The sequence below is a fragment of the Bufo gargarizans genome, chromosome 3, assembly GCF_014858855.1.
Source record: "Bufo gargarizans isolate SCDJY-AF-19 chromosome 3, ASM1485885v1, whole genome shotgun sequence".
In the NCBI taxonomy this organism is placed as follows: Eukaryota; Metazoa; Chordata; class Amphibia; order Anura; family Bufonidae; genus Bufo; species Bufo gargarizans.
In genome coordinates, this window is record NC_058082.1 from 496,780,864 (window position 1) to 496,796,749 (window position 15,886).

Genomic DNA, 15,886 nt, shown 5'->3' on the forward strand with positions numbered 1-15,886 from the left:
AGGAGGGCGCACTGCACATGCGTAGCCACCCTCCATTCATTTCTATGGAGCCGCCGAAAATAGCAGAGCGCTGGCTCGGCTATTTCCGTCGGCCCCATAGAAATGAATGGGTGGCTGCGCATGTGCGGTGCGCTCCCATTCACTTCAATGGGAGAGGCGGGGAGCTGCACCTGGTGGTGGATGGACCCCGGGAAACCTGGGGTTCTCCAGCCACAACTCTCCCCGGCTCCGTTCTCCTTGTAGGTGTGGGCCCCTGAGGTGGGACCTGCACCTATCAGACAATGGGGGGGGCATATCCTAGCGATATGCCCCCATTGTCTAAGATGGAATAACCCCTTATGCTTAAAAATCGCGACTGCCCGATGAATGAGCGTTACGAACGCTTGTTGGCGATGATCTGCACGATTACCTGCTGGTGTAATACAGCCTTCAGTCAGGGCTTAGACCTACTATCTGTGTTTACTAAAGGGTAGGGAAAAATACTGTCAGTCACTGACCAAGTTACTATGTCTGTCTGTTACTTAGTGCTCAGTGATTGCAGGAGACGCCCTAGGGGCCAAAACCATCCGAACTGGCATACATGAGCCAAGCACAGAAGGTGCGGCGTTTAACTCCTCCGCTAGACTCCTTATGAAAGGACGGAAATGTCAGCACTGAGGAATGCAGACTGAGATCACCGCACTGCTCTACTAGGAATGGACTTCAGAAGGGAACTACACAGGAGGAGATGTCAAAAGGGATCTTGATGCGCTTGTTTGGATGAGATGTCCAACATAATCAGAACTTGCAGAATAACCAATGGGCTCACAGACAAGAAGGAGGCCACCATATATTCTAATTAGCTATTTTCCAGTTCCCTCTAGGCACAACATTACTGTCTTAACAGGGATGTCAGACTGGAAGGAACTGGTGCGAGAAAAAATTAAAAATACATTTTTTTGGAAAGCCCTGCCATTCCAGCAGCACAGCTCCCATCCGCGCTAAACCTTAAGTGATGCCATTTTGTTCCCATTCACATGACCACAGCAGCCAATCACTGGCCTCAGCGGTCACCTGCCATTCATGCACTCATTACTGTTGAAGCAGCGATTGGTCATGTGACCACAGACACAACATCATCACTTCCAGACTGGCAGGTATCAGAAACAGTGGTGTAGGGAGCCGCAGTGCTGGAACCGTGGAACTTTCAGATGGTGGTATTTGTGTGCCATTTCCTGCCTGCCCTTAAAGGGGTTTTCTTAGATTACTATGGTTTAACAACATGTTGTTTAGGTCATCATGTACACTTTCTCCATGCTTTTTACTCCAATTTCGACTCTCGTGACCCATCTTCACAGTGTAAATAAATCCCTCTGATTGGTTCCTCTCCTGTATGTAGCACGTCCTGTTGCGTCCAATCAAACCCATGATGCACTTCTCCGTTCTTTGCCACAGCTCCAGCACCGCACTAACCACTCCCAGCTAGTTTATAGCTCCTCCCACCCAGCTAGTAACATAGACACTCCCCCTATTATCGACACGCCCATGGACATAACGTCACAGGAAATAAAGAGCTGAATGGACATGGTCATGTGACCACAGCCCAGAATGAAATATAGGAGCAACAAAAGGTAAAAAATATATTACAAAATTACAGCTACCTTCATAAATGATAATTTTAAGGGATGCTAATGCAAACCAGAAAACCCCTTTAATTCTACATTTAGGTTGGACAACCCCTTTAAAAACAATATTTAAAATGTAGCCTGCAGCGTTTTGGTGTCCGTCTGACGAAACTGAGCCAAACGGATCCGTCCTGGCACACAATGCAAGTCAAAGGGGACGGATCCGTTTTCTATGAGACAATCTGGCACAGTAGAAAACGGATCTGTCCCCCATTGACTTTCAATGGTGTTCAAGACAGAACTGTCTTGGCTATGTTAAAGATAATACAAACTGATCCGTTCTGAACGGATGCAGACATTTGTATTATCTGAACGGATCTGTCTGTGCAGAACCATGATGGATCCGCACCAAACGTGAGTGTGAAAGTAGCCTAAGGCCTCTTTCACACTTGCGTTGTCCGGATCCGGCGTGTACTCCACTTGCCGGAATTACACGCCGGATCCGGAAAAACGCAAGTGAACTGAAAGCATTTGAAGACGGATCCGTCTTCAAAATGCTTTCAGTGTTACTATGGCACCCAGGACGCTATTAAAGTCCTGGTTGCCATAGTAGGAGCGGGGAGCGGGGGAGCGGTATACTTACAGTCCGTGTGGCTCCCGGGGCGCTCCAGAATGACGTCAGAGCGCCCCATGCGCATGGATGACGTGCCATGTGATCACGTCATCCATGCGCCTGGGGCGCCCTGACGTCACTCTGAAGCGCCCCGGGAGCCGCACGGACGGTAAGTATGCTGCTCCCCCGCTCCCCACTACACTTTACCATGGCTGCCAGGACTTTAGCGTCCCGGCAGCCATGGTAACAATTCAGAAAAAGCTAAACGTCGGATCCGGCAATGCGCCGAAACGACGTTTAGCTTAAGGCCGGATCCGGATCACTGCCTTTCAATGGGCATTAATTCCGGATCCGGCCTTGCGGCAAGTGTTCAGGATTTTTGGGCCGGAGCAAAAAGCGCAGCATGCTGCGGTATTTTCTCCGGCCAAAAAACATTCCGTTCCGGAACTGAAGACATCCTGATGCATCCTGAACGGATTTCACTCCATTCAGAATGCATTGGGATAATCCTGATCAGGATTCTTCCGGCATAGAGCCCCGACGACGGAACTCTATGCCGGAAGACAAGAACGCAGGTGTGAAAGAGCCCTTACCAATATACACTTGCTGTTACATTACAGTTTCTACACTGAAGCAACTAGTGATTAGTATTTATATGATTTAAATGTTTCAATACCAGCAAATATGCAGCAACTCCCCCCCCCCCCCCCCTTCCTGAAATGTCTGATGACAAGCGCACAAACTCATGATCCACCCAAAACAGGCAGGATGGAAGCTGTAAAATGCCACAGCCCGTGATCTAAGCAAGAAAAAATATCAAGTGCTACAAGAAAGTAGACCCGGCAGAGCTGTGCATAGAAGGCACATAGAGTCCCTGTGGCTTAGTACTGCCGAGCCATAGGCACTTTGTGTGGTTGTGTAATACAGCGCTACAGTAATGCCAACTGTTCCATAGAATAGCTCCGTAATGTGGCATTTATTTGAGGATTCACACAACAGCATCGGTATGGACGCCAAATTATGCATGGAAAGTAGAAATGTTATTTTTAAGCAAAAGCAGCAAAAACTGGAAGCAGTTATGGTGTGGTGCTGTGCTACAGTTAAAGGGAACCTGTCACTGGGATTTTGGGTATAGAGCTGAGGACATGGGTTGCTAGATGGCCACTAGCACATCCGCAATACCCATTCCCCATAGCTCTGTGTGCTTTCATTGTGTAAAAAAACCGATTTGATACATATGCAAATTAACATAAAAGTCATATCTTACTTGTGTGACCAGAGAAGAGTCATATTTTCAAGCTCTGACTCATCTCAGGTTAATTTGCATATGTATCAAATCGGTTTTTATACACTATAAAAGCACACAGAGCTATGGGGACTGGGTATTGCGGATGTGCTAGCGGCGATTTAGCAACCCATGTCCTCAGCTCTATACACAAAATCCCGGTGACAGGTTCCCTTTAAGGCCCTATTACACAGCACAATTTCAGGCCAATTATTGGGAAGAAAGGGATGCAAATGAGCTTTTAACAAGATCTGCCTCCAATACCACCAGATGTAAGGCAGCTATCCTTTAAGTCAATGTTCAACCCTTTAAAGAGGCCTGGAGACATGACTGATATTAAATAAGCCAGCACCTCATCTGCAGACAGCTGTTTCAGGGTAATTGACCCTCATCAGCGCAGAGCAGAGAGTACTGGCTTAATTGGGTACGCTCTCTTCCCAAGGAGAGATAGTACACCCCCAAATCCTGACTCGAGCCTCTCATCCAGTTAAAGGGAACCTGTCACCTCCCAAAAGCATCCCAAGTCGCAAGCAGCCCGTTTCTGATGATGCCTTTCTCCCTGAATGCAGATGCAGCAAAAGTACTGAAAACGTTGTTTTATCCCCTGCCGGCGCGCTTCTCCACGCATGCTGGAAGTCAAGGGGGCAGCGGCCTCCTTGCTTCATGTCACGGTAACCCTACATAGGTGCCCTACATCTGGTGGCATTAGAGACAAAGTTCATTTAAAAGCTCTTTGCATACCTTTCTTCTCAGAATTCCAGAGGAGCATGTATGGCCTATAGGTCTCCTCATGCCAATTATTGGAAACAAGCATCCATACGGGGGGATTTATAATCATACAAGTCAGTTCGTATGGATGCTTGATCGAGCAGACAATTAGCCAAATGCTTGTTCATTAGCTGATCAGCATCTGTCATTAGGATGGAAGATGCTCGACTGTCGGCAGAGACGTGCCGCCGATGATGACTACACGAGAATGAGGTAGCAATCTCTCCTCCACATTCAAATTCTGCATCGGCACTCTCACTGCAAGTGTATTACCACCCTAACGTGCGTATTTCAAGACATGACAAACATCTCGTACTGACAGCTGAAGACTTACTTTATATTGGGTTCTGCACCTTCAATCCAAAAGGATTGCTACAAAACACATTTGGAGGCAACATGGGGGAGGAGAAGAAAAAAAAAAAAAAAAAAAAAAAAAAGCTAAAAACTGATTTTGCCTTCTCGTCTCACAGCCATCTACAGATGTGCTCATGCTTTCATGTCAAGTCTTGAAGACTGCATATAACCCACTGCTTTGCTAACTATTATCATGTGTATAAGGCCTCATTGCACACAACAGTTTTTCTCGGCCTCCGTTCCGTTTTTTTTCTTTTGCGGATAGGATGGGGACCCATTCATTTCAATGGGTCAGCAAAAAAAAATGCTGATAGTTCATCCGTTTGTGTTCCACGTCCATTGTCAGCGTTTCCCTTCAGCAAAAAAAATTGTGCATGTCCTACTTTTTTCACATTTGCGGACAAGGATAGGCATTTATTACAAGGGATCTGTGGGAAAAAACGGATCCTCAAAAAAAAAAAAAAAAAAAAAAAAGGATGCCGCATCAGTTTTTTTAGCGGACGCACAATTTGGCGCGTGCATGAGGCCTAAAGCTGATCAAAAAGATGCTTGGTTTAGGAAACTACCCTAATAGGCATTCTGAGAAAATACAGTGAACCCCTCATTAGGGACCACCATTAATTATAAAAAGTCTCTCAATCTGCAGGACTCTTTAAAAGGGAAGCCGTCATCTGGATTTTGTGTATAGAGCTGAGCCGCTAGCACATCCGCAATATCCAGTCCCCATAGCTCTGTGTGTTTTTATTGTGTAAAAAAAACTATTTGATCCATATGCAAATTGACCTGAGATGAGTCCTGTCCCTGACTCATCTCACATACAGGACTTATCTCAGGGTAATTTGCATATGTATCAAATCACTTTTTTTACACAATAAAAGCACACAGAGCTATGGGGACTGGATATTGTGGATGTGCTAGCGGCCATCTAGCAACCCATGTCCTCACCTCTATACACAAAATCCCAGTGACAGGTTCCCTTTAAATCCACGCATTACACAGATGGCCCATTGATTTCAGTGGGTTATGTGTAATGCTCCATTTCTCCAGCGGTGGGGCAGCCTGTGTTCGGCACATTTTCTGTTGACTTCAAGCAGAAAGGGATTTTCTTACGCAAATAATTACCATTGTACCTATGACACTGGCTGGCATGTTACATGTGCAGCTGGCAGCTGAAGGCATCTGTGTTGGTCCCTTGTTCATATGTGCCCGCATTACTGAGAAAAATTATGTTTTAATAAATGTAAATGAGCCTCTAGGAGCAACGGGGGCGTGTCCATTACACCTAGAGGCTCTGCTCTCACTGCGACTGCCGTGCCCTGTACACTATGATTGACTAGACCAGGCAGTGTAAATGTGATCTCATCTGGCCCTGTCAATCAAAGGGCCCTCTAGTAGAAGAGATACCCGAGCCCCTAGGTGTAATGGCAGCTCCTAGAGGTTCCTTTAAAGATATTAAACAGTCATATTTATCAGCAATGCAGACACATATGAACATAGGACCAACATATATGCCCTCGGCTGCCAAGTGCACATGTAACAGGTCAGCCGGTTTCATAGGTACAAATCTGATGTCAGATGCCCTTTAACAACAGTCATTTTATCTACGGACCTAAAAGCAATCATTTCAGGTGGCAGTCTGGTTACATTGACCAGCCTTTAAAAGTTTTCTTGGTCAATGGCAATTTCTTAAGTACAAGTGAAAATTTTTTGAAAATATATAAAATCAGAATAAATGCCATATTGTGGCCTAAACTTTACGTCTATGACAACCCTAAATGTTCCAGAATCATCTGTTCAAACCCATTACTAAACAATGCAAGACACAATACAACTATATCTGCCGAGACGCTCTGCAAGATCCACAGCAGGATCTAATCTATCATCTAATACAAAATGTAAGCTGCATAAGGAAAACAATACGGATGGAAAAATACAGAAAAATATCCCAATATAGCAGGCTTAGGGGCGTGGAATGACATTCCCTGTCACCCAGGGGTGAAAAGGAAACATTTCCAGGCCCCTTAGGTCAGGTTACAATGCTATACACATACACACACACACACACACTAGCTAGACTGACTAGATGAACGACAACATGGAGACCACTGCAATCCAACGCCATCCTGACAATTCTACAACACAACACATAACATACTCTAAGGAAGCAGATCTCTGTTCAGCAGGAAGGCCAGTGATCTACAGGTGATCCAAGGAGGAGTTAACAAAGCATACTGCCATCAGTGTGAACTAAAACTGATCCTAAAGAGTCTGGGCCCAGATCCCACTCAATTCGATGGGATGCTGAGGGTCTTCATCAGTTCATTATCCATGTTTTTCTTCTATCACAAAGGATGAAAAAACTAAAACAAAAACACGCAATTTGATTTTAGTCGACAAGAGATCACTAGTTTAGAGCAAATAATAGGAGATCCAAGTCCAAAATGCTACGATGCCTGAAAACAATTGTAGCATACCTCTGGTTCCATAGTGACGATCACCTCTATCTTGGTGCCCGATAAGGAACCTGCCATGTCCTCTTCATTCTCAGATGAGGGCGAGGAGGATGACTTCTCTTCATGCTCAGACAAGTGATACCCCTTTGGAATCAAGGAAGCTCGTTTTTCCTGCACCAGTGCCCAAAACCCCTTGGCATCCATTCTGCACAGCGGCCTTTCCTTTGATGCCTTATGTCATCTATTAAGATGTGAGCAGAGCAGCACCTGGAAGGGCGGTTATATGTTCCCCGGAGACCATTACAAGCGACCAGTGCAATCTCATTCTTCATCCCTAAGGACTCGAGGCTCTTTCATCAGACACTTGAAACCTTGCCCCAAGTCATCTAGCACTACATACATTTCTGAGACACTAACCTGATACTAGGAGCGCACCCATATTGCCCTACTTCAAGAGACCTCAAATAGAGCAATAAAACTAAATCCATCAGCTTTGGCGTTAGGTTGTATTCACAAATGGCGGTTGAGATGTAGATAATGCCGCAACAGAGAAAAAAATAAAAAATTAAAAACGCACGTGGTTTGGCTGTACCTGCAGATTTTACACATTAAGGCCATATGCACACGACCGTGGTTTTGGTCTGCATCCGAGCCGCAGTTTTTGCGGCTTGGATGCAGACCCATTCACGTCAATGGGGCTGCATTTGTTTCTCCGGTCCGTGGTCCGCAAAAAAAATAATATATATATATATAACCTGTCCTATTCTTGTCCGTTTTGCGGACAAGAATAGGCACTTATATTAATGGCTGTCCGTGCCGTTCCTCTAATTGCGGGACGCACACGAACGCCATCCGTGTTTTGCGGAACGCAAAACACAACGGTCGTGTGCATGTAGCCTAAAGATTTAAAATGTGTTTTACCTGTAAAAACCGTAATCTCACCAAATACTGAGGCACAGCTGAGTTGCTTGATGCAGTTTTATCTGCACCTCAACCACTATGTGTGAACATACATTACTATGAAAATGGGAGAAAAAAAAAAAAAAAAAGACAGGCTTGGGGCTCATTCACATGAACGCGTGAGCCCCTGTGCTGCGGACCACTTGAATGGGTCTGCGATCTGCAAGATTCAGTTCGCACCGCAAAAAAATAATTTGAATATGTTCTATTCTTTTGCGGTGCTGAAGCATAGACCGAAATCTCACGGAAGCGCTTCTGTGGGTTTCTGCTTTGTGCTTCCGCACCGCATCAAGGGAATGGGTCCGCATCCGTGATCCGGCGCCCGTATATTGCAGACCTGCCGTTTTCAGGCCGCACATGTTTGTGTGCATGAGCCCTTACAGTAAGGAACTAGAATCATGCTTTTGTCCATGCAGGCCGACAATATACAAAATGTATGTGAATAGAGGAGTCACACAAAGGTTCTCTGAGCTTCCACAGAAGTGATTTTCTTTCTGGTTCCACAATTGTGTTCATTTCAGACAGTCACCCAGGGAGCAAAGCTATCAAGTGGCAGACTGGCTCTGGCACTGGGGAGGGGGGCACTGACAGGCACAAACTGTAACGTGAACTATGGCCTTAACACTCAAAGCATTCACTAGTGGAGTTGTTTGTGAACGTAAAATTATAAAAATAAAAAATAAAAAAAAAGACACACGTCTCTTCTGAGAAGAAAGAAAATTTTTAAAAGGAAAAACAAATAAGATTTCACTTTGACCAAATCCCCGAGGACTACACATAGGCATTGTTACATCTATATTCCTTTCTGCTTTTTTGGCCATAGACAGTAATATACTGTAGGGGAGAATAAAGAAAGGAGTGGAAAGGACGTCAGACAAATGCAAACTTCTAAGGCCTCTTCCACATGGCAGTGAATCACAGAGGTGTGCCCTCCGTGGTCTCCAAGGACCGTTCACGCAGCCATTGACTTTAATGTTTATTTATACATCAGTGGTTTTCCACACACTGGGAGTCCATGGTGACACCCTTACGCATATTATAGTCCATGGTGACGCCACGAAAGCTCTTTTTCTCAGAGATCCCTCACGCATATCATAGTCTATAGGTCCATGAAAACCAAAGGACACAACACGGATGGTCTGTGGTTTTCACGGATGGTTCCTAGGATATAACTGGAAACCAATTTTCCTAGCGGTGTGCATGGAATAAGAAGACACACTGAAGCCAAAAAAACGGACACACAGACCAAACACGGAAATGTTCATGGAGGAACCACTGACCATCTTGTCACAGGACAGGAACATGCGAAGGAGTCCTAAAGCTGGCCTTACACATTAGATAGCTGTCAGTCTAACAAGCAGTTATCTGACGGCTATCTCCCAACACTACCCCTACACACATGCACACACTGCTTGGCAAAGCATGCGATGTGTCCTGAACAGGGAAAAGCAAGGAAGCCAATGTCAGACCCCTCTGGCAGCTGCTTATATCCCCAAGAACAAAAGGATCAGGCAGTGTAAATCTAAATGCCCAATCCTTACCTCCCCCAAGATCTGCCATTAGGGGAGAGCAGTTATCTGATGTGCATGGCTAGCTTAAAGGGGTTGACCTATTACAGGAACTTATACCCTATCCCCAGGATAGGGAATAAGTGTCTGATCAGCAAGGGTTCAACTGTTGGGGCCCCTGCCGATTAAGAGAACAGGGGCCCGTGTCCACTGCAGCATTCAGTTGTATGGGACAGCTGAGGATAGCCAAGTCTGTCTCTGGCTGTCCTATAGAACGGAATGGATCAGCAGTTCACATTACTCCATTCAAATGAGGTAATAAGGTCTGCTATTCTCATGATCGGAGGGCGCCCCAACAGTGGGAACCCCATCAGACACTTATCTCCTATCTTTTAATAGTAAAATAAGTTCTTGTGGAACAACCCCTTTATGGCTATGTTCACACTAGCGTCGTGGCTTCCATGAAAGTGCTGAATCCATTGTACAACAGTCTGTGGCCCCCTAGAAAATGCTTCTGTGTCCTGCGTTTCATATTTCCTATAGACCTTCACCTAACATCTGGAGCTTGCATTTTTACACCAAAAAAGGCTGCCACGAACACGCGCCGCTGCCTTCTCAAACAGCTGATCAGTGGGGGTCCCGGGTGTCGGACCCCTACCGATCAAATACTGATGACCTATTCAGAGGAAGCCCTTTAAAAGGAAATCAGTTAGAGATTGTCCAAGTTAAACAAAAACTCAGAATGTGGTAAACTAATAAATAAAAAATATATTCATCCCTTTTCTCCCAGTTGCTTCCTGCGCTGAGCTCTGGTCAGTTGATGTCATCTTCCTGGCTGCAGTGGTGACTCTCGATGCACACAGGTCACTGCTGCAGCCAGTCATTGGCCTCAGCAGTATACTAGAACATCAGCACTGTAGACAGGAAACCAAACTGCAGCAGGGAGGACCAGAACTCAATGCTGGAAGCAGAGAGGAGATAAGGGGCGAGCAGCAATTCTTTTGCCATTTTACCCCAGTTACAGGGGTTGCATGAGTTTTTATTTAACTCTAACAATCCCTTTAAAACAATGTGCTAGATTTACTAAGCTATTTCTGCCCAAAAAACAAACACTGGTAGGCATGCTTTGTGCCACATTTCTCATGTGTTTTAGACACATTATGCACCCATGCTTGACCAGGGGCATGGCTTAGAAGAAAGGGTTGTAGTCTCAGATGAGCAAATTTGTGCAGAACTGTACCAAAATTTTGATACAAAAGTAAGCCAATCAAAGGACGTTTGAGGTCAGACAAACGTTTCTAACGATGCACAAAATGTATCACCCAGCATGAGCCACCCCTAGGCTCATCTTTACATGTCACTGTCTAGTGCAGGGGTCGGCAACCTCTTGCACTCCACGTGTTGAGAAACTACAACTCCCAGCATGTATATTTGCTCAACTGTTCTCAGAACTTCCACAGAAGTGAATGGAGCCTGCTGGGAGTTGCAGTTTCACAACAGCTGGAGTGCCAGAGGTTTCTGGTCCCTGGTCTAGTCTAACGTTGCACGGTCTAAAAATGAGACAGGATCAAGGCATTTGCCCCAAAATATTTCTTTAAACATACTGACGGAAGGAAAAGAGCACATGGTCCATCTAGTCTGCCCTTCTGTTATTTCTTATTTATCCCAGGCAGGTTTACACTGTACATTTCTCCTCCACATCTGATGGGAGTTTGTGCCAAGTCTCAACTACTCTTCCGAAGTAGAAGTACCAGCATATTACTCATCAGGGCCGGTCACATACATGGCAAAACTAAGGGGGGAATTTCTCATGAGGAGAATAGATAAAGTCAGTTTTGCTTGAATCTGGTTTGGAGTATTAAATGTCACAGGTTTCTTGATAAATGTGGCTTGTTCCTAAACCTAACAGTTCTGTCTAGAGAAGCTCCTCCAGTTTTCCTACTCCATCCTCCTCCCGGAGTGAGATTGCGACTTTTTTGCAATAATACAATTTGGAGGGAAACTCATTACCATAACTAACCACACCCACATTACAAAACTAGAGTGAGTGGTGTAAAAATGCAAAAAGTCACAAATGTTTAAGCAAGCAAGTGCTAAAAAGTCCTATTTTGCAACTTTTTGATGCCAGAATTCTGAAGTCAAGGTATGATAAATCGGGACCTAAGACTCCAAATCCGAAACTCTCCCAGAGCTAAAAATATATTTAAATTTAGGAAAAGTTGCTCCAGCTACTGCGCCCTCCACAAAAAGAAGGACAAACATTAGTTCAAAAGGAATGAATAGCACTGGAAAACGGACAAGAAATGACCAGACGAGAAAGATGATCACAAGTTTATGAGATCCAAAAAAGCCCATGAGGCACCGCGTCCAAAGTTATGGGAACAAGTCCAAGGAACTGTGGAAATGCATAAAAGGGAAAAGCACTAATGAGGGCTGAGAAGAAAGAAAGAGGTTACATGAAAAAGCACACAAAGATCTCGAGGCACTAATGGTCACACGCCATGGTCACATTCATTCAGAGCCAGACTAGAACATCAGTAAGACCTGGGTTCACATTTGACATCAGATAAGTACAGCAGGCATGCCACTCCAATTTCGTCCCCAAACTATTCCAAACAAGAACCCCTTTTGGTCCATTATGATATTTGAAATCCAACCACATTGATGATGGATAATGGTTCTCAGGTCGATGATTTCTACAGGTTTCTAATCTGTCAAACCCTCCTATCTGCGTTATGATGGACATCAAAAGCAACTGATGGACCTCACTGACTTATCATGGGTCTGTCGGGAATAGTGCAACATACTGTGATATTTGTGCCATAAAATATGCCGGAGCTACTAATGGAGTGTGAACACAGCCTTCGCCTGATCAAAAATCAACTCCCTTAACCTGTATGTACTCTCACCACAAAGGAACCAGACACAACAGGAACTGTGCAGAGCCAAGCCTTTCACAAATGAGCCCCCAACCACAGCAATTCTCCTGAAACCAGCTCACCGCTGCTCTGTACTTCATTGCCGCAGTCAGAAGGTCCTGCTCCCCAGTGAAAAGAGACTGAACTACTGCCGCCGGCAGTCCGTTTCCTGGTGATCTTCTTAATCACAACCTGCGAGGCTGCATCAGCGGAGACAGAAGATCCAATACTAATGATCCAAGTAGACGCTCATAATATATCGATCCAGCTTCAAGAGTTAACGCATTTTCCGAGTACGAAAAGACGAGCCCCATATACACGACAGACCAGCCTGCGGCTTATGGGAACAGAGGCTGAGCAAACACAAGAGCATTACAGCCTGGAGAGGAAAAACTTAGAATCTAGAATCTGCTCCCAGAAAGAGTTCAGGCGTCACTGGCAGAGAGAGACAGGAATGAAAAGAAGGAATTATTAAAGAAAAAAAAAAAAAAAAAAAGGGCTGGGAATCTTGGGCTGGAGCCCAAACCTAATAAACACAGCACACAAGTATGAGAGCCTATGATTGGTGGGCCTCGCACTCCTCCAGTCCAAGCACGCTGCTGCTGCTGCACATTTCTCACTGCTGCTCTCAGCTAACCCACAGAAGAATCCTACAGGTGAAGAAGTCAGGTGGAAAGGAGCCAGAGCTGGTAAATATTCTGCATACTGCACATTCTCCACTTACTGCCATGCAACTAGTGGAAAGCAGACCATGCAACTTAAAGGGGTCATTGGTTTCATCAATATCGGATGAGAGAGGAATCTGACCCCTGGGGCCTCCGCTGATCAGCCTGTGTGAGCACTGTGCCCCATTCAAGGTTTACCTGCCTGCCATCTATAGTGTAATTACAGCCGTTCTGCCCATTCACTGCACCCCCACTACAATGTAGACGGATAGCAGGTATATATTTTAAGAGGATGCAGCACAAGAGCCACAGCCCCTCAAACAGCTGCTTGGCAGGGGCACCGGAAGTCAGACCCCCCACTGATCTGATGTTGATGAGCTATACTGGAGAATAGGTCATCAATATCATGAAATCAGAATACCCCTTTATAACAACTTATGTCTATCCACAAGATAGGGGATAAGCGTCTCATCAGCAGGAATCTGACCGCTGGAGCCCCCACAATCACTAGAATAGGGGTCTATGCTCCCAATCTGAATGAAGCGGCAGACGCCCTGGTGTGTCCGCTGCTCCATTCAACTCTGTGGGACTGCCACAGAGCCGTGCACTTGTACTTGGCCATCTCCAGCAAACCCCAAAGAGGTGAATGGAGCAAAAGTGTGCATGTATGACCACCGCTGCATTCACATTGGGAAGCATAGACCCCCTTTCTCGTGATCACTGAGGGCCCCAGCAGAGTAGAAGATTACACCCCTATCCCCTATCCTGCAATAGATGGCAGCGGTCACATGCTTCTGTGTCGAAATATCATCGAAGTAGAGAGAGTGGCAGCATAGAAGTGGTGGGGATCGGGGGGGTATGTGTATAAATCACCCCATGTCCACGGATGATACTGCAATACCTGTACAAATTGTGGATCATTATGGGGTGCAGCAGACGACCACCCCAAACTGAGGTGCATTTGGCCACTATGCATAATATATGGTGGAACCGAATATCAGTCAGAGCAAATCTGCTCTGGACACGAGGGTGGACTTCTTGATGAAGTGGTCTTTTGGAGAGGTTTTCTTGTAGTTCCTAAAAAGTGACCCCCTAACAAAATATCGCTGCTGGAGAATGCAGTGGTCAGACCTCTATCTCAGACTGACTGGATCAGGGTAGCCAACCTGATAATTTCTTCTTTTCTAGACATTTTATCAAGAGATCCTGGACAGCTAAATAAAGCATAAAATACATGACATGTGCCAAAAGGTCAGAATGCTGATAAGAACACGAACACATGTAAAATGAGGAGAATTACAACTATTATATAAGAACGTGATAATCTGCACAAGCTCCTCCGGCTCCGAGGAAAATCATACCCACTTCCTTTTATTTTTTCACAGACTCTAGGAAGAAGTCCCATATTTTTATGGATTGTCAAGGAATTTTCAGACTGTTGGTAACCCTGGTCCCGATCGCTCATTTCTACAGATAAACCTGGTATTATCTGCCAGAAAACCTTTTTCATGACATTTATTAAACTTGACAGCATTGCTGCGCGGTGGCTTCTGTCCGTTCCATCTGTGGTCACAAGACTGCTGTGATGGATTGCAGCAGTCTTGTGACCGCAGGATGGCAAGTCACCATGTCCGCACATCTGGAACAGCAGGACTTTCAAAAGAAGGCTTTTTATTTTCCTTTTTTACACCGTTTCCTCTCTATCATCTATTTTTTTGAGGCAGGGCAACAGTAGACTTTGTCTTGCTTTCATTTGATTTGGCAAAAAAGCCCTATGACTACAACATGACAATACCCACAATGGAGGGAGATCCATGTGCCAGTCTGCGCTGCCGTGAGATTCCTCGTAACAAAATCAGGCGCATCTCTGTCCTGCCATGCGCCAAAACGGAAGTCTCTGCCAGCTACAGGATGGCTTAGACTTCCGCTATAACCTCCGCCACATACTGGCAAAGTTATAGTAAATGCAGCGGCTGTGCAGCCACACCCCTTCCGTTAAGCCACACCCCTTCCGTTAAGCCACACCGCCTTTTCTCAGCACTTCTGAGTGCCAAGAAGCGCAAATTACAGAGCACACATGCCTTGCGCCATAATGTGTGGCTTTTATTTTTTATGCGGGACATCAATAATGGTGTAATTTGCGCCTCAAAAAAATATTAACATTACAAATCAAAAGTGGTGATTTGTTTTACCTCATATCAAAAAAGCACGCCACTTTTAAAATGTGACTTTTCAAATATAAAACTTGATTATCCGCCTATTTCTCTTTTTCAAACTGAAATGAGCCGTTTTAGCCAACCCTACCAGACCGCACTTGCGACTTTTGAAACATATTTGCCACATTTCCAGTGGTAAATTGTAACTCTTGTCTCAGACTCGGGACGTTTTGGTTGAATGACAATTTACTGACAGAACCCTGCTGTTCAGGTCACTTAAATTAGATGGAAATAAATGCGTCCTGTTTTAATACTTACCGATCACTTGTTCCGAAGACAAGTTGGTTTTTATTTTAATAAATGTGACTGACAAAAAAGTCCCATCTTTCTGCCACAACTGCGACTTTTTATAAAAACCACCACCACACAAGATGGCTTAATTGTCCGCAACTGGAGCCATTTCTGCCGAAAGAGGATGATAACCAAGGCGTAAAATGCGCCACTTTGATAGCCCCGCCCACTGACATTTATAAGTAATTTCTGACGTGGTGCAACCTTTATGGTAAGAATTCTGGAGAAAATAGTTGATATATTTGGTGCAA

At 45.1% G+C, this 15,886-nt stretch overlaps 1 protein-coding gene across 7 annotated transcripts in view; it reads right to left on the reverse strand.

Moving 5' to 3' along the window:
* MYO1C (myosin IC) overlaps window positions 1-15,886 on the reverse strand; it is a 135,010-nt gene that overhangs the window by 71,967 nt on the left and 47,157 nt on the right. The window contains exon 1 of one of the 7 annotated variants that reach the window (XM_044283862.1): window positions 12,547-12,916. The exons of the other annotated variants lie outside the window; for them this stretch is intronic. Within the exon in view, the coding sequence (XP_044139797.1) occupies window positions 12,547-12,564 (18 nt within the window). The 5' untranslated portion in view covers window positions 12,565-12,916. Of the gene's footprint in view, window positions 1-12,546; window positions 12,917-15,886 lie in introns of those variants that run through there. 7 annotated transcript variants of the gene reach the window in all.